The sequence below is a fragment of the Poecilia reticulata genome, chromosome 12 (genome assembly GCF_904066995.2).
Source record: "Poecilia reticulata chromosome 12, P_reticulata-male-v2, whole genome shotgun sequence".
Classification (NCBI taxonomy): Eukaryota; Metazoa; Chordata; class Actinopteri; order Cyprinodontiformes; family Poeciliidae; genus Poecilia; species Poecilia reticulata.
In genome coordinates, this window is record NC_088841.1 from 23,040,735 (window position 1) to 23,059,872 (window position 19,138).

At 42.4% G+C, this 19,138-nt stretch overlaps 3 protein-coding genes across 8 annotated transcripts in view; 1 reads left to right on the forward strand and 2 right to left on the reverse strand.

The window, feature by feature from the left end:
• The window catches only part of LOC103473960 (glutamine synthetase-like), a 40,054-nt gene that overhangs the window by 14,966 nt on the left and 5,950 nt on the right, over positions 1-19,138 (forward strand). The window contains exons 4-6 of one of the 6 annotated variants that reach the window (XM_081613131.1): positions 16,442-16,558; positions 16,664-16,685; positions 18,250-18,424. In XM_081613131.1, the coding sequence (XP_081469257.1) occupies positions 18,256-18,424 (169 nt within the window). In that variant the 5' untranslated portion in view covers positions 16,442-16,558; positions 16,664-16,685; positions 18,250-18,255. The other 5 variants (XM_081613132.1, XM_081613135.1, XM_081613134.1 and 2 more) reach the window with 5 other exon arrangements.
• Positions 796-5,937, reverse strand: LOC145553978 (E3 ubiquitin/ISG15 ligase TRIM25-like). Its single transcript, XM_081613127.1, has one exon. The coding sequence runs from the start codon at positions 2,782-2,784 to the stop codon at positions 1,117-1,119; it is 1,668 nt and encodes a 555-aa protein (XP_081469253.1). The 5' UTR covers positions 2,785-5,937; the 3' UTR covers positions 796-1,116.
• Positions 9,336-12,916, reverse strand: LOC145553979 (tripartite motif-containing protein 16-like). Its single transcript, XM_081613128.1, has one exon. The coding sequence runs from the start codon at positions 12,024-12,026 to the stop codon at positions 10,365-10,367; it is 1,662 nt and encodes a 553-aa protein (XP_081469254.1). The 5' UTR covers positions 12,027-12,916; the 3' UTR covers positions 9,336-10,364.

The window sequence follows — 19,138 nt, forward strand, 5'->3', positions numbered from 1 at the left end:
CCTACTTACCTAATGTTTCTAACAGAAAAACACCTACGTGATGACATGTACAGGGTACCCCAAACTTACCTCGCCCTCTAACTCCCACCACAAACCTTCACACCAAGAGCAACAAGACATGCGTCAGGAAAAGTCAGTTGAAGAGAGAGACCTCCCCAGCTGGGCTGCTTATATAAGGCCTCCCTGGATGCTGATTGGGCCTTGGTTGACGAGGATCAATCAGGGGAGATTGACACCAGCTTTCCCTACTACCTGTGAAGAGACAAACAAAAGAGGGAGGAGGGGAAAGAGAAACAAACAGCCTGACAGGCATGTAACAAAGGTGAATTCATGGTTCCTTTTTCTACATAATGTAACCGGTAGTGTTTATGATAAAAAAAAATACTAATAATTATGTGATCGGTATCGGTGATCGGCCCTCATGGGTGATCGGTATCGGCAGGAAAAAACCTGATCGGCACATATCTGGTGTGCAGTTATGTGCAAACGCACGGCTTTATATATGAATGTTTTTGTGCTCACACTTTTCTAAATTTGTCCGTACGCAAGTTTAATGTGAAAACTGCAAACTCTTTTATGCATGAGGCCCCTGATCTATTTCAGCATCAAATAAAACACTCTGGAAGGAAAGTTTCTGCTCAATAGACGACCAAACATACAATTGATCTCAATAATGATTAGAAAACTTTCAACATTTTTCTGTAATCAAGTTTCTTTATTGAAAAGTCCAAAGAGACGAACAACAGACATTTATTCTGATCTAAATCTAAAAATATGAGAAGAAAACTGCATCAGTTCTGATTTGATGTTTCAGGTTTTTTGGATCACAATATAAAAAACAGAATCAAGTTCAGATCACTTTGATCTAAACTGATTTAACAACAAATAAAACATTGAAATACATGGACAAAAAGTTAAAGGAAAACCATTAGAGTCCAGAGAAGTTTTGATTTTCATGAAATATTTCTGTCATCAGAATGAAAGAAATCATCAGCTGTGATTTTCTTTATGGCTCCTGTAACACAAATAACTAAACTGGAAGAATAAAGAAGCTCAGAACAGCAGAGACACCAGAACCATGAACCCTGATCAACAACCTGAGAGACAAGAGGAAATCTATCTGGGTTTACAGAACTCTGCCGAGGATCCATAACCAACATGAACTCCAGCCAGTATCGGTTCAGTGAATGTGGTCTGGACTCTGTGGAGAAGAGTCATGGTTTCAGAGACGCTGTAGAAGGACAGAATACCTGCTCTGTGATCCAGGTACACTCCGACTCTGGAGGAAACTGGACCTGAGATGGAGGTTGAAATGTTGTTGTGTCTAAATTTGCTATTGCTTTGGTAACAATCTAATGCCCAAGATTTATCATTATTTCCAAAAATACATTCATTCCTACGTCCTGCTCTGCTGATACTCTTGTATGCAACTGATAGATCAACTGCCCCTCTCCACTCCACCTCCCAGTAACAACGTCCAGTCAGACTCTCTCTACTTAGAACCTGATGATAATAAGTGAATCTGTCTGGATGACTAGAATAAAACTGAACCTGTTTCATCCTTGTCACCTTCCTGTTCCCCTCTGATAGTCTCAGCCGTGTGTTTGCTGTGTTTGCATCCAGAGTGATTTCACATGAATATCTTAAGAATCCAGCTCTGCCCTTTAGTTCTGGTTCTGCCAGTAGAACATCCACCTCAGTGACCTTCACTGAGATGTTTGTCCATGAGTCTCTCAGAACGTCCTGTAGTTTGTCTCTGAGCTCTGACACAGCTGCTGTCACGTCCTCAAAGTGTCTCAGAGTACAGATGTTGATGCTGGATGAGTGTGTCGACTCACTGAGTGCTGGCAGTGAGGGGTATTTGAGGAGAAACTGGCTGTGATCCTCTGTGTGTGAGAGCTGCTCCAGCTCAGCGTCTTTCCTCTTCAGCTCAGTGATCTCCTGCTCCAGCTTCTCCTGAACATCTTTGACTCGACTCACTTCAGTTTCCTGCTGGGATCTGATCTGCTGCTTCACCTCAGAGCTTCTTTTCTGGAGGAGACGGATCAGCTGGGTGAAGATCTTCTCACTGTCCTCCACTGTTTTATCAGCAGAGCGATTGATGGCCTCCACCTCCTGCTGAAGCAGCTTCACATCTTTCTCCTGGTCCTGGATTCTCTGCTGGATGTTTCCTCGTCTCTCCTCCAGCTCTCTCTGCCTCTCAGTCCTTTCTGCTGCAGCTGACACTGTTTCATGGCCTTTATGTTCATCCATAGTGCAGATGAGACAGATACACTTCTGATCAGTGCGGCAGAAGACCTCCAACAACCTATCATGCTTAGAGCAGATGTTCTCCTGGAGGTTCTTGGACGGCTCCACCAGCTTGTGTTTCTTAAATGCAGCTGAATCATAATGAGGCTGAAGGTGTTTCTCACAGAAAGAGGCCAGACAGACTAAACAGGACTTGATGGCTTTCAGTTTTCTTCCACTGCAGGAATCACAGGCCACATTTTCTGGTCCAGCATAACAGTGGTCAGCAGAAGCAGCTTGGAGTCCAGTCTTCTTCAGCTGCTCCACTAAAGCTGCTAGCATGGTGTTTTTCTGCAGGTCAGGCCTCTGTGTGAAGGTTTTCTTGCACTGAGGACAGTGGTAGTTTTCCTTTCTCTCACCTTCATCCCAGAAGTTTTTAATGCAGTTCATACAGTAGCTGTGTCCACAGGAAGTCGTCACCGGATCCTTCAGTAGATCCAGACAGATGGAACAGGAGAAAGTCTCTCGATCCAGCTGAACTGCCTGCTGCTCCATTTCTGCTCTCAGTAGCACTGGCTGTTAGTTTCATTTCCTGAGAACAGAAACAAGCTGGAGCTGTGATCCACCAATCACATTGTCAGGGCAGAGAGGCTGCAGCCAATCAGCTTCCTGGTTCAGCAGGCTCCGCCCAGATTCAGTGTGTGTTTGAGACCAGGAAGAGGAGCACTCTGAGAGCTGTAATAGTTTAACCTGAATCATCTTCACAGCAGTTTTCTGTTTTGTTTTGTTTCAGGTTTAATATGAACATAAAGCTCTCTCTTATTCATTCCCTTATAAAATATAGTAATTAAATTCAACCCATCATGATATTTAGGGTTTTTGTTGCCTCCTGTTAAGAAAATAATTTTAAAATATGCTAATTGTAAAAACTTATCCATATGTTCAATATTAGATAAAATTAATAGTGTTTTAAATTAGAAAATTCACTCCAAATCATATCCATGGTTTAATCAGCGTAATCTCTTATGTAGGATAGTTCTATTGAAACATAATACACTAAGTTGAATTAAAATAACTTAGCTCTATAATTTAAAACGCAGCTAGTCTCTGTGGACTGAGCAGGCATTCACAGGGGGTCGTGGCTCTGTGTGTGAGTTTAACCTTTTGACCACTTTGATAAGATTTAACAGCTGGTGTAAAACAATGTGGTCCTGCCAACAGAGTAGAGCTTAATCTCGGGACAGGGTCATAAAACACATTTGTCTCCATTCAAAAGAAAATAACACTTCTTTGATCTTAAAAACAGGTTTTTACTGGAACATAGTCGACTAGATTTAAATTAACTTGGCTAAGGACACTCCCCTAATTTGAATACAGCCCCATACCATGTCTGTCCTGATCCATCTTCTGTTCTTTCTCTCCATCCTCACAGCTGAATGACATTAATTTGTGTCAAATAGGTTTAAAAAACTCAGCAGTCAAACCACGTAAAAATGAAACTTTAATTTAAATAATATTCATGTTGGATAAAAGTTACTGACTGGACTCTGCATCTGATCTGACTGATCAGATGCATCACAACACCACTGTAGAAATATTGAGTAAAGACATTTAAACTCAAGTGTCTCCCTGCCGGGTCACGACCTTTAGAGTCTCAGGGCTTTAGTGACATCAGGACTAATTTATCTGGTGCACACATAAACTTGTACAACTCATCTTTAATTAAAGTATCAATAATAATAAATGTACATATGTGTGTGAATAAGCTGCAGCCTAAAGAGTAATTAAAGAAAGAAACAAAAACTAGTGGAATATTTTATAATTTAATCCATCAGTGAGCCAAAGAGCCACTTCTGTTAGCTTTTTTATTAGCATGTTTTTCTACATTCTTACAGCTGGATAGGAAGTCAGGTTATCTAACCTGGCAACCCACATTGATATAATAGTGAAATAACATTGACCACATTACACTGCATTTATGAAAGATATCAACATTTTTCTTACACAGAAAGTCCAAACAAACTAATGTAGAAAAAATAAACAGTTTCTCTTCGCAATATTTATTTATTTACCATTAAGTATGATTTGTTCTTTAAATTGCCATTCATACAATTTTTCGGTCTCAGGAGATGATTGAGGGATGAAGAGACTCTGATGTCTGGTTCTTTAGGTTCTGGTGGGTCTGCAGTTCCTCTCCTGATCCAGTCTGTCTGATATATCACACAGCCCTCCATGCGTCACTGAATATTGCGACACATTTCCTTTTTAAATCTATTTAACTTCACTGACATTGTTCAGCCTGGGATGTGCGTCTTCCTGCTCACGTCTGTATTTCTGTTTTGCTTCTAAGGGCAGCGGAGAATCGGTGGACATTTTAAAAAGATGCAGACTGATAGCAGCTCACCGCGGCCGCATAGTGTCCGTCTCTAGGTAATCATGACAACAGCGTCCGGGGTCCTGTTTAGCTCCCGCCACGACAGTTTAGCTGACCTTAATATTTCCTGTGTTTTGTTTTGGACATTGTTGAGATCTTGTGACAGGTGTGTCTATCAGACATGTATAGAAATACGGAACAAATTGATCTCGGTTCAATTCGGGATGCAGCAATTAACAGTCAAATACGAGACGATTCAGCAGTTTATGGGATGAATGGCAATTCTAACAAGACAACAACCTGTCATTTTAGGCTAGCTTAATGTTATAACTCCGTCAAGTCGAAGAGTTATAAACAACAACCAGAATAAAGTTAATTCACCATATTTATAGTTGCACAAATTAGAGGGTTTCCCATTAACTATATCCATTCGTTGTCAATCCTTTAACGGTTTCAGCCTGAATTCAGGTTCGGCCTGAATTCAAAACACCTCTTCAGGCAGACAAACCCGCACAAACCAACCTTCACTGCAAACCTAAGGGGGCGTTTGCACGACAAGATCCAACAAAAACGGCACTTTTGTTACTTTTTTGTTGGATCGTTTACACGATAACTTTCTAATTACGATCTGTGTTTACACAGTAACGATACACATCAAAAACGTGTAATGCTCTCGCTGGGCCTAGTTGGTGCTAGGTTCTTTGAAACTTTGAAAGTGGCATGTGTTTAAAAAAAAGTTGTACTTGAAGCCATGTGGATTTGCGTGAGAAAACACACATTGTGTGCGTCTGATTAGGGCGCATGCAGTTGGAAAAAGTGGGATAACTTTGCTAAAACACCTTGTTTGAGCTTTCACGGTGTCTGTAGCGAGCCCCGGACTGGAAGCTGTTTATTGTTTTTACCTTGGAATGGCCAACAGTCTGTTATTCCTATATCAATTTGATAAAATAGGAGTTCCCGCACGTCCCATATCCATGTCCTGTTACCTTTTTCAGCAGTTAAAACAGTTTAATCCGTTGCTAACAAGTCATAACCTGTTTTTCCGAGCCGCCTTCAAACGCAACATGAAAGCTGAGACGCTCGCACTGGGTTTACACCTGTGAGGCAGCGGGAGACCTGCTGCTGCTGCGCAGGTGTGTGTTAGAATCATGGCAGCAAACGAGCAAAATGTAAATAACTTTGCACAGTTTTTTCCCCGAACTAACCGACTGAGTTGAGTAAAGCTGTTGGATGCAGGTGATGATAGCTAAAAGATGACTAGCTAATATCAATACAGCATGTTAAGCTTGTTAACAAGTAGCCTGTAGGCTGCTGGTGTTGTTGTCTATGTTCAGCAACGTAGATTCATTTTGCCCCCCAAAATAAGTCGATGCCCCCCTGTTAAACTCGTCTGGAGCCGGGGCTGGTCCTGGTCAGTAGTTCTCTAGATAAGAGCGCTGAACAAGCAGCCGTGTATTTTGCCACCAGAACCGAATCTGATGGGGAAACGGTAACACCAGCATTGTGAGTAGTTTCTTCTTTTGTGGATTGTAGGAAGCAGCTATGTTTTGTGTCATACTATGCATGAGCAGGGGATTCTCTGGAAGAAAAGATCCGTTTTCTAGGTTTACACGACAACGGAAAACTGTACGTTTCAGAAATGTCGCACTCTGGAACCCGTTTTCAATCTGTGCCGTTGTTAGAGAAAACATTCTGTGGTTTCGTGTAAATGCACACTACAAACGCAACAAAACTTTTCAGTTTTCCCCCGAAATCGTTGTCGTGTAAACAGGGCCTAAGATTCACTGGATTCACTGCAAAATGATCACATGCAATCCAAACCCAAGATCACACCGAACAGGATCGGGTCTCAGATATTTAAGATCAACAGCAACATGGACTGTGTGTATTTCTGGGAAGTGACCCAAAACCAAGACGCAGGACAAAACGAAAACAAAATAAATGGGAAGTTGTTAGCCCGGCCTCACAAATACTAAGGGAAGACAAACAATCCATAGGCTGGGCGGACTAACAAAAAACAAAATCAAAATCAAACTCTAAAAGGACAGCAGGAAGCAGGGATAAAACTGTAAAAACAAAATTACAAAAATAATTACTAAATGCTTATTAAATCACTCAAATCAATCTAAAACACATTAAACTTGGTATAGTGGACCTGGTGCAGCCTTACCAAATAAAAACAACAATATAAAAAACAAAACCATAAAATTCAATCTGATTAAAAGAGACAAATGTATACAGCCGACCTATGGCGTCAAATAGCCGCACGGTCAGGTAACGCTGCCACTGGAACATCACTAATAGTGCGGCCCTCTATAAAAACACCACATCATTATGTACTTGTTAAGAGGATCGATTTAAAACAGTTGTCCTCCAAACCTATCACAGCCAGCAAACAGTGGAACGTGTGGCCCAACACACACCTGGTGGCACCTGGTGGTGACTCTGTTGCACCACCCTTCCAGCTTCCCTCTTATGGAGGCTCAGCCTGTAGGGAGGGAGCGACACCTGGTGGTTCCACTTGTTACATTCCTCCCCATCATTATCCATTGGTGACCCGATGATGTACCTAAAAAACTGTTACCCCAGAACAGATTAATTTCTTCTGTACAGAACAGGGCAGCCTATAAGGGTTGGATGCTGTCCTGCAGTTTTCCGAGCTGACCTTTTCGGCTCAGGAGTGATGGCTGTGTCAATCTCCTGTGTGGATTCTTGGCCAGAAAGAGGCTGAATATCAGAATCAGAAGTTACATCTTCAGAAAAACCAACTTCATCATTCTCAGCGTCTGATTGAATCTCAGATTCAGGCAAATCCACCATTTCATCTCCTGCCCTAACGTTTGTCTGTACATCTTCCAAACCCTTCTCTTCACACCTGCAGGGCCCCAATTTTTTTTTCTATTTCAATGAGGAAAAAAAATTATATATATATATATATATATATATATATATATATAATTTTTTTTTTTGTGGGGGACCTCCTGTCGGTCAGAGGCCCTTGGAATCGTCCTAACTTCCCCCCTATATACATCGCCCCTATGTGTTGCATATGTCATAAAGTGGTTGGTTTTGGTGAGGAAGTGGACGCAGGTAGACCCAGGATGTAGTGAAAAATGATTAATTTAATGATAATGATCCAAACAGAGAATACAACAGAGAACAGCATGGGGAAACGGGCATCGACAGGAACAGACGACATAGTATGACAAGGATCCGACGACGAACAGAGACAACAGGTGAGACTAAATACACATGGGGTAATCAAGGGAACGAGACACACCTGGGAGACAATCAACGGGGGAAGACGCAGAGACAGGACTCACAGGGAACAGGATCATACAGAAACTCAAAAATAAACACACAGAAACACGGATCACGACAGTCCCCCTCCTCAAGGGGCGGCTACCAGATGCCCAACTGAAAAGTCCAAAGACCAAGAAGCAAAACAACCCAACAAGGTGGGTGGAGGGGCGACGGCATGAGGGCTAGAGTCCAGGAAACAAAACTAACTCCAAACAGGAACCGAAACGCGGAAAAATTGTCCGGGGGCCGACCACGGCAGAGGAGGTGGATCTCTCGTGGGAGGTTACGGTGGGCGGCGATGCAGGAGGCGGAGCTTGAGCCGCGGTGGGTGGCGACGCAGGAGGCGGAGCTTGAGCCGCAGTGAGCGGCGACGCAGGAGGCGGAACTTGAGCTGCGGTGGGCCGGGCGGAGCGCCGGCTGCTGCAGGCACTGGAGGGCCGGGCGGAGCGCCGGCTGCTGCAGGCACTGGAGGGCCGGGCGGAGCGCCGGCTGCTGCAGGCACTGGAGGGCCAGGCGGAGCGGACGCTGGGAGCTCGGGCGGAGCGGACGCTGGGAGCTCGGGCGGAGCGGAACCTGGGAGCTCGGGCGGAGCGGAACCTGGGAGCTCGGGCGGAGCGGAACCTAGGAGCTCGGACGGAACGGAACCTGGGAGCTCGGACGGAACGGAACCTGGGAGCTCGGACGGAACGGACACTGGAGGACCGGCAGGACGGCCTGCTGAAGTCTCGGGAGGAGCACTAGGAGTCTCGGGAGGAGCACTAGGAGTCTGGGGAGGAGCACTGGGGAGCTGCACACCGGCAGCGAACTCGGGGAAGTCGGCAAACTTGGGGGGTGGAGCCAAGGGAAACTCGGGGAACCAAGGTGGCTGCTCATCCGCAGCAGGCACGGGGAACTCTGGGAGCGGAGACAGACGCAGGCTCGGCACGGGGACCGGAGGAAGCTGCAGGCTTTGCCCAGGGACCGGGACCTCCGGCGGCTCAGGGCTGCGGTGACGTCGCTGCCCAGGGGCCGGGACCTCCTGTGGCTCAGGGCGGTGGCGGCGTCGGTGCCCAGGGGCCGGGACCTCCGGTGGCTCAGGGCAGGCAATCGCAGCAGGAGTAGCGAGTGGAGTGAGGACTGAAGCAGGAGCTGACGTGGAGGAAGACGGAGCTGGGTTGGACGCTGGGAACATAAAGTTGACCGGCCTTGGCGGCAGAGGTTCCGCTTTCAACACCGCTCTAGCTGTCCGGAATTCCCACTCTACCTCCTGGCGCAGCAGCTCCAAACCCGGATGAGGGCAACGCGGAATCCACTCCTCCAGTAAAACTAGCATCCGGGTGGCAGCGTTGAGGCGGCTGCCAGGAACATACGGCTTCCCCACCTCGTCAGCGTAGCGCTGGATGTTCCTCATCAACAACCGCCGGTCTGCTGGGACCATGATGTACTGCGATCCTCACCATCCTTGGTCGTATCCTTCTATCATAAAGTGGTTGGTTTCGGTGAGGAAGTGGACGCAGGTAGACCCAGGATGTAGTGAAAAATTATGAATTTAATGATGATGATCCCAACAGAGAACAGCACAGGGAAACAGGCATCGACGGGAACAGACGACATAGTATGACAAGTATGACGACGACGAACAGAGACAACAGGTGAGACTAAATACACATGGGGTAATCAAGGGAACGAGACACACCTGGGAGACAATCAACGGGGGAAGACGCAGAGACAGGACTCACAGGGAACAGGATCATACAGAAACTCAAAAATAAACACATAGAAACACGGATCACGACAGCATACAGTACAGACCCACTTTTATCACCACTGGTTTGGTTCTAAATGTTGACAGTGGAGGAGTTTTAAGCTCCTCTTCATTTCTGCTACCAGGATTTTTCTGTGCTGATGGATGCAGAGTGTTGATAAATGAAGACGAAACTAAACATCTGATCTTTTTCAGCAGCAAAAAAATGTACTCTGGAAGAAAGGTTTCTACACAATAGACGACCAAACATACAATTTATCTCAATAATGATTAGAAAACTTTAAACATTTCTCTGTAATTAAAGAGACTTTTTTATTGAAGTCCAAAGAGACGAACAACAGACATTTATTTTCTGATCTAAATCTAAAAATATGAGAAGAAAACAGCATCAGTTCAGATTTGATGTTTCAGGTTTTTTTGGATCACAATATAGAAAACAGAATCAAGTTCAGATCACTTTGATCTTCACTGATTTAACAACAAATAAAACATTGAAATACATGGATAAAAAGTTAAAGGAAAACCATTAGAGTCCAGAGAAGTTTTGATTTTCCTGAAATAGTTCTGTCATCAGAATGAAATAAATCATCAGCTGTGATTTTCTTTATGGCTCCTGTAACACAAATAACTAAACTGGAAGAATAAAGAAGATCAGAACAGCAGAGACACCAGAACCATGAACCCTGATCAACAACCTGAGAGACAAGAGGAAATCTATCTGGGTTTACAGAACTCTGCTGAGTCTCCATAACCAACCAAAACTCCAGCCAGTATTGGTTCAGTGAATCTGGTCCGGACTCTGTGGAGGAGAGTCATGGTTTCAGAGACGCTGTAGAAGGACAGAATACCTGCTCTGTGATCCAGGTACACTCCGACTCTGGAGGAAACTGGACCTGAAATGGAGGTCCAGATGCTGTTGTGTCTAAATCCATAACCACTTTGAGAACAATAAAATGCCCAAGATTTATCATTATATCCAAAACCACATTCATTCCCATCTCCTGCTCTGCTGATACTCTTGTATGCGACTGATACATAAACTCCCCCTCTCCTCTCCACCTCCCAGTAACAGTGTCCAGTCAGATTCTCTCTACTCAGAACCTGATAATAATCAGTGAATCTGTCTGGATGACTAGAATAAGACTGATCCTGATTCATTACTGTCACCTTCCTGTTCCCATCTGATAGTCTCAGCTCTGTGTTTGCTGTGTTTGGGTCCATTGTGATTTCACATGAATATCTTAAGAATCCAGCTCTGCTCTTTGGTTCTGGTTCTGCCAGTAGAACATCAACCTCAGTGACCGTCAGTGAGATGTTTGTCCATGAGTCTCTCAGGACGTCCTGTAGTTTGTATCTGAGCTCTGACACAGCTGCTGTCACGTCCTCAAAGTGTCTCAGAGGACGGATGTTGATGCTGGATGAATGTGTCGACTCACTGAGTGCTGGCAGTGAGGGGTATTTGAGGAGAAACTGGCTGTGATCCTCTGTGTGTGAGAGCTGCTCCAGCTCAGCGTCTTTCCTCTTCAGCTCACTGATCTCCTGCTCCAGCTTCTCCTGAACATCTTTGACTCGACTCACTTCAGTTTTCTGCTGGGATCTGATCTGCTGCTTCACCTCAGAGCTCCTTTCCTGGAGGAGACGGATCAGCTGGGTGAAGATCTTCTCACTGTCCTCCATTGTTTTATCAGCAGAGCGATTGATGGCCTCCACCTCCTGCTGAAGCAGCTTCACATCTTTCTCCTGGTCCTGGATTCTCTGCTGGATGTTTCCTCGTCTCTTCTCCAGCTCTCTCTGCCTCTCAGTCCTTTCTGCTGCAGCTGACACTGTTTTATGGCCTTTATGTTCATCCATTAGACAGATGAGACAGATACACTTCTGATCAGTGCGGCAGAAGACCTCCAACAACCTATCATGCTTAGAGCAGATGTTCTCCTGGAGGTTCTTGGATGGCTCCACCAGCTTGTGTTTCTTAAATACAGCTGAATCATAATGAGGCTGAAGGTGTTTCTCACAGAAAGAGGCCAGACAGACTAAACAGGACTTGATGGCTTTCAGTTTTCTTCCAGTGCAGGAATCACAGGCCACATCTTCAGGTCCAGCATAGCAGTGCTCAGCAGGAGCAGCTTGGAGTCCAGTCTTTTTCAGCTGCTCCACTAAAGCTGCTAGCATGGTGTTTTTCTTCAAAACAGGCCTTGGTATGAATGTCTCCCTGCACTGAGGGCAGCTGTGGATTCCTTTCTGATCCTCTTCATCCCAGTGATCTTTAATGCAGTTCATACAGTAGCTGTGTCCACAGGGAGTCGCCACCGGATCCGTTAGTAGGTCCAGACAGATGGAACAGGAGAAAGTCTCTCGGTCGAACTGATTCTGCTCCATTTCTGCTCTCAGTCACAGTGACTGTCTGAGTTTTACTCCTTGAGAACAGAAACTGGTTTGACCTGATTTTTTTTCATGTGTTGCTGCAGAGAGGCTGCAGCCAATCAGGTTTTACCCACAGCTGATGATGGTTACACCAGCTACAAAGTGAAGCTCATAAAAATTATCCTGTTAAGGTTTCACCCAAAGCTTTATAAGACCATGAGGTTAATCACAGATACCAACACCTAAATCTGTATTTAGTAATGAAAATAAAGCCTGGATATCCATTGTGTTTTAAATCAGTTTATGTATTGTAGTTATTAAACAGACAGAGGTTAGTTATTAATGACCAAATGAACAACCGTCACTAGACTGTGATACATTTGATATTTATGTCTATAGATCAAGTTACATTATGGTCTTGTATGTTCACATTGTATTTATTTATAGTGAGAATCTCTACAAAGGCTTATATATGAACAAAATTATATTTTAAAGATGCACAAAGCTGTAGGACACGTTAGACATTTTCACAGAAGTAATTAATACAATTATCAAATGTACAAATATAATTTGATAGAGTACAAGTATATCCGTTCACATTAGCCCTGTTCAGTACAAAGAGGTCGCTGCCAATCGGTTTTCATCCTCAGCAGATGTCTTTTCCACCCAGCTTCAAGGTAAAATAATCAGCCAGTTTATCAAGAATTTTTACTTTACTTAGTAGTTAGTATGTACTTTTTTAAGTGTATCAGGACAAGTTTTATCAAGAAATATTGTATTTTTGCAGCATAGATGGTTAAACTATATATATCTAAACTGGCTTGTATTTGTAAATGTATAAAACAGTCTAATATTACATTACTATCTATGAAGAAATCAGTTTCACTTTGACATTAAGGATTTATTTGCCAATTTTTTTGTGTAAAAATAAACCCAAATTTGTTGATCTTACTTGATTTGTAAAAGCAACAAAAAAGTGTTAAGTGATAGTGCGTCATAATTGTCATGATCTGTGTTTCTGTGTGTTTATTTTTGAGTTTTTCTGTGTGATCCTGTTCCCTGTGAGTCCTGTTTCTTCGTCTTCCCCGTTCATTGTCTCCCAGGTGTGTCTCGTTCCCTTGATTACCCCATGTGTATTTAGTCTCACCTGTTGTCTGTGTTCTTCGTCGGGTCCTCGTCTTACGTCGTACGAGTCTGTCTAAGCCTTCATGCATGTCGTCAGTCAAAGAGGTTGTTTTGTAGTTCAGTTGATGTCGCCGCAGTAGAACTGTATAGTCCTGTGGCGGCAATAGCTCATCGTGTAAGTCTTGTTTAGAGTCAGTTGCTACCGGTGCTGAGCCTCTGTGTTTTCCGCTCTGCCGTGCTGCCTGCCTGTTTGGACTGTCGAGCTTCACCATTAAATCATCATTTCATCTACATCCTGGGTCTCCTGTGTTCATTCTCACCACCGTCAACCACACCTCATGACAATAATTGTAAAATGATGCATTTCTGCACTAACAAATGCTGTGCAGGGTTTTTTTTTATTCTTTTTGACAAAACATCAGATTGTGTCTGATCATCAGGCTCTCTATAACCGTCAATTTGTCACCATCTGTTTCCATTTCTTTCATTGAATATATGAGAAACTTGAAAATAAGAGAAAATAGGATTTTAATCTATCCATAATCTTGGTGTCCTTTCTCTGACAGACTTTTAAACTAACATGCTAAAAGAAATATTTAAGAACCCTGTGAGTCAGAGAGGGACTCGCAAGTTAATACAGCTGTAATTATCTGCAGCACAGAGAGCAGGTTTACAATAAATGGCATCTCTTCTGACAGGAAATCACATGAGCGAGTCACGAATCGTTCTTCAGGATAAACTGGGTTAACCAACCACTCCAGTCTCTTTGAGACATGCAGGGTAACTCATAGAGTGCATTCACATCAGGCCTGTTTAGTCCACTTTAAACAAAATCCAGTTCATTTGCACCCAAAGTTTGGTTTGTTTGGAGGTGTGTGAATCTATCATTGGCCTACGATGCAGACCAAATAGACAACTCTGGTCCACGTTAAACCTAGATCTTGCTGTGGTTTAAATGAACTATGGTGCAGTTTGAATGCACCGGAGACCTGTAACGCAGGGCATTCTGGGTAAATACAACCATTGATCTAGTGCCTTTTCTGATCTTTTACTAGTGTCAAAAGAGATTTTTTTTTTTTTTTTTACATTTTGTGAAGAAGTTAGTTGCGCTCAGTATCTTCCTTTTAAAGTTTTTGTGTTTGCTTCAGTGGTTCACAGGTGAGGAGGTGAGCATGTCTTTCAAAGGCCTGGTCCATTTGACACAGTGCTGTGTGAAAGTGGACCACATTTTGGTCTCCAATCAAACCAGATCATTCGAAAATCCTAATCAGGTGTGGATACACCCATATTCTCTCTCTCCAAGGAAAACAGAATTTCATTCTTCATGTGCTGTAGTGTCTTAGTTAGTTGCGTCTAGCAAAAGTAAAATTTTTTAGCCAATAACATGTTCCTGTCCTTAATAATAAACCCTCTTGGTAAAAGGCCTGTACTTGTATCTTTTGCAGAGAACCCTAAACACTTCATTCAATAATTCCCCCATACGTTAACACTTTCACACACTGATGGTAGTGAGCTACGTTGTGCTGTCCTGGAACAGGCAAACCGGGTCATGTCTAACGACACAACAACTGAGACAGATGAAGCAACCAACTGTTTACCGGACGAGCTCATATCTCCTGAGCCACCATTGTCTTGCTCTTCTTTGCAGAGTTGAGATCATCTTAAATCGCTGAAATCCCTGCCCAAGATCCTATTAAAAGGTCTTGTTGATAGTTGAAATACCTGTTTGGGAATGCTGACTTTAGAAAATCTCAATATTGTCGAAGCATTGCCTCTCTGACTTCTTGGATAAAAATTGAGAAACAACCCAGGAACCTCCCAGGCTTGATGCCCGGACGGTGTCATGTCACTGTCTTCCTCTGATTGAGCTTCTCCCTTAGAGCCCAGACACCCTGCAGAGGAAACTCATTTTGGCCACTTCTATCAAGTTTTTTTGGTCAATACCCAGATCTCTTGATCGTTGAGGGGAGCTCAGGTCTCTTTTCACCATGACGGTCAGTATCGATCTTCGGTTTCATTTTTCACTCCTTTGTGAACAAGACCTTGAGATACTTAAGCTCTTCTACTTGGGGCAGGATGTGCACCTAGAAATTCTGTCAATGGAGGTTATGAACAGAATCAGTGACAAAGGGCAACATTAAGAACAACTGTTACTGGAAATGAGTCCAACTCACGACTCACAACTCGGTTAAATTAAAATAATGCTAAACATCTAATCATTTCCAGATCAATAAATAAAGGTAGATATGCTGATTTTATACGTGTAGACTCCAACGGCAGCTCTACGGCAGCATGAAAACAGACTGCGCTAACTGCTATATTGGCATTTAAACACTGTTTCATACTACTGTTTATTTTCCTGAAGGCAAATTTTTACAAGCGGGTATTATTTAAGTCACATTTTGTACGTGCAAAGTGCATCCCACAGCTTTCACACCCAACCAGACTTTTGTGTCCCTCCTTTTCCCTCTAGGGTGTTATTGTTGAGTTCTCCATTATTTCCCGCTGATAACCTTATAGACCTAACGTAGGACTAGTTAGAGAATCTTTTTTGCCCGCCGTCTTTGCCTCAGTGTTGGTTTATAAGGCAAAAATGACACAAAAAATGTCAAGGGTAACGCATTAGTCTGCGTTAATAACTGTAGTTGTCGGAGGACCTCTATACTTGTGTCAATTCTTAATTATTTCATCAACTTTGTGTAGTCTAACAGCTCAACAGCATGCTAAGGTCACCACCAGGTGTAACAGGTGGGTTGATGTTCTTGGGTTGTTGGTTATCTTGCCAGTCCAGGTTGAAGGTGTCCGTTTTGGAGGAAGGGACACTTCTTTTTTGTTTTGGTGGTGCTTGGTGGACTCCCCTTCTTACCAACCAGCTCCCTTTCATCTAACAGTGATAGATAGAGTTTGGCTCTTGTTCCAGATCATGGTGACACGTTAACAATCTGGTGATGCTTGAGTTTCTAAATGGCTCCAGAAGACTTGCCTAACCTCTCTTGGGCCATCCAAGGGCACCTCATTGTTCTTGCGTCAATGAGAAAGCAGCTCAGTTTTGACCAATTAGAATATGTTTTTATTAAAATATATTGATAAATGTGTGTATATATTTGTGTTTGAATGCATAATTTTGAGACATTTTACAGTAAATTCACCCTGTTATCAATCGTAATGTCCATGTTGAGTGGTGCCGATTACTTCACGTTGATGTGGTTCTTCCTTCTGCACCGCCACCCTTTCGCCGTCTCGTGACTTCAGCCGTTTTTCTAACTGAGTCGCTGAATTTCTGTCCGCCTCGTCTCTCTTCACAGCTAATCTGACGAAAACTGAACGTCCAGCAGCTTCTGCGCTCTAATTGTGTTCAGTGAGCTGCGAGACTCTCAGCTCAGCAAACAGCAGTCGCTCTGCATCAGCAGAAGGCCCCACAGGTTTGGTGCTCGTTTTCATCTCTCCTGGGTTTTATCGTCTCCTCCGCTGTTCTTATGGGTTAACTTGGCTGATATCAGTTTAATTTTTTTTGTTTGCTTTTCCAGCTTGTAGGAGTCAGAATTACAGGTATGTTTTTTTGTTGCATCAGATAATTTTGTTTTTCCGCCGAGTGATTTTGTTTTTCAAAGAACAATCAAAAGGGTTCATTGGCAGTCATTGAAATGCCTGTAACTCCTCCTCCACCTGCCGAGAACCTCTGAAATGCCATCCTGCAGGAAGTTTAAATGCCACAAACAGGTTTGATCTGATCAGACTCAACACTCTCTGGATCGACAAGTACAGCAGAGACTACAGCTGAAACCATCTGCCGTACCGTAAGAGCAAATGTTTTAAAATAAATGTAACTTAGAAACCAAACTCCTGCTCAATAGGGTTACTGGTGGATTAATAATCTCTTAATTTTTGGTTTGAACCTTTGATTTAGAGGCAAAATTGGGAATTTTATTGAATATGTAGTTCAATAGTTAGTAAATAGTTGGAGGAAAAGAGAAACATAGACATAAATTTCACAATATATGAACGTAATGTTGGGTTTGTCCTGATTTTGTAATATATTGGAAATGTTCACATGCTGATGACACTGATTTATATTAGAGCCCACAGGCTGGTGTTCGCTGTCTGTGGCTTTTAATCCTGTTCAGTTAAACTTCTGAGACAGAAAATCAGTTTCAAACTCAGAGAAAACAAAACTGGCTGCTTTTTATTTCAACATCTAAACTTTTCTCGCACAGATTTGTGTTGAAGGTAATCTTTTATTTATACGTTTCTTTTGACCTGAGAGAAACTGCTAAAAATGATGACAAGGAAGCCTTGCAGGCTCAAAACTGAAAGCTAATTATAAAGATCTGACAGATTTAATGCAAATTAACAGTTTTCTTTTGAATATTAGGAGGAAGTTTAATTATTCCCCCTGTAAAACAGTTTATTTAGATTTATGCCTTACAAAAGTTGCTTTTAACTCCTCTGAATAAAATCTAATTATCTTCAGGAGAAACCATAACAGCAGCTAAATGTGGTTGTATGAAGTTGAATACAAATGCACACCACACTTTTCAGATTTTTTAATTTATATTTTCATAAAATATAATTGTTCTGTAGAAATATGCACCATTTTATAACAATTTGTCAAACATTTTTGGTTATAATGACACAAATTGGCTGAATTTTATGCTTAGTTACTTGTAAATACACCTAAAAAAATAAGAATATTTCTATTTAAATATTTGGATGGGTTTGTCAGTGAAGTGGAAGCAAAAATATGTTTGTGATCAATTAAATTTGATGAAAATTATTATTATCCATGTGTTTATGTGGACTGGATTCTTGCATCTTGTTCTGTGTTAATTTATTACACTATCAGTCTCATAAAATACATTTACAGTTTTTGTGGAAAATGTACAATTATTGATTTTAAACTTAATCTACTACATTTGGCTCCGTTTACGGTTAAATGTTTTGTGTTTTACCATAAATCGCCTGAATTTGTGTTATTGGCCCTAAAACAAAACAATCAGTGCAGCGTGATGAGGCTCAGGAGCCATATTATGTACGCTAATAAAAATAAATAAATGAAGAAGCAGATTGGAGGAATTGATGTAAAAAAATTTTGGTGAAACGTTTGTGGATGCAGGAAACCATGGCGTCGGTGTCCAGCAGCTCACTGCTCAACAAGGCGGTCCGGCAGCAGTACATGAACCTGGGTCAGGGCGGGAAGTGCCAGGTCACCTACATCTGGGTGGACGGCACCGGAGAGGGGCTGCGCAACAAGACCAGGACCCTGGACTCAGAACCAACCAGCATAGAAGGTAAACATAGTCGTTTTATTAATAAAACTCCCTCTTTAAGAAAAGCAAGTATGTTAAATAAGGGCTGGAAAAACAAAACAAAAATTAAATTATTAAATTTATTACAAATATTATGAAATTCATAATTATATTTACATTTTTTAAGTTTTAATTTAAAAAAATAATCTACAGTATATAATTTGACTTTTTTTAACTTTAATTTGTTTATCTAATTTGATAGTGTAAAAAAATTCAATACATATATTTGTCAAATATTATATGCATTTCTAAAATTACCCTAAAATTTCCCAGCATACCTAAGAAGTTGGATTATATCTGATCTTAGGTTAAGAAAACAGAAACTCGGCATCCGTCTTAATAAAACAAGAGAATCTTTTCTCCATTTTCCGCCACGCCTGTCAGACAGCTTTACTTTCAGTCTGTGGAAATGCAGCTCACGTCTTTTATGACATGACGGGAAGCCGATTCATATTTTCTTTTCAGTAAATCTGAACACATTCTTTCTAAAGCATTCCGTCTCTTTTCTTTCTCAGTTGATCAGAACATGAGATAGTAAGATTTTATCTTTTCCCGTGACATCAACGCCGTGGAGAATGTTACAAATCCAGCCTTGTGTTTACGCTTCACTACTTGTGTCAAACTCGAGGCCTGGGGGCCAAATCCAGCCCGCCATAGTTTTTTATTTTATGTGGCCTTGTAGCCGTCAGGATAACA

Coding starts and splice junctions, on each gene's coding strand:
- LOC145553978 (XM_081613127.1), bottom strand. CDS start 2,784: ATGGAGCAGCAGGCAGTTCAGCTGGATCGAGAGACTTTCTCCTGTTCC.
- LOC145553979 (XM_081613128.1), bottom strand. CDS start 12,026: ATGGAGCAGAATCAGTTCGACCGAGAGACTTTCTCCTGTTCCATCTGT.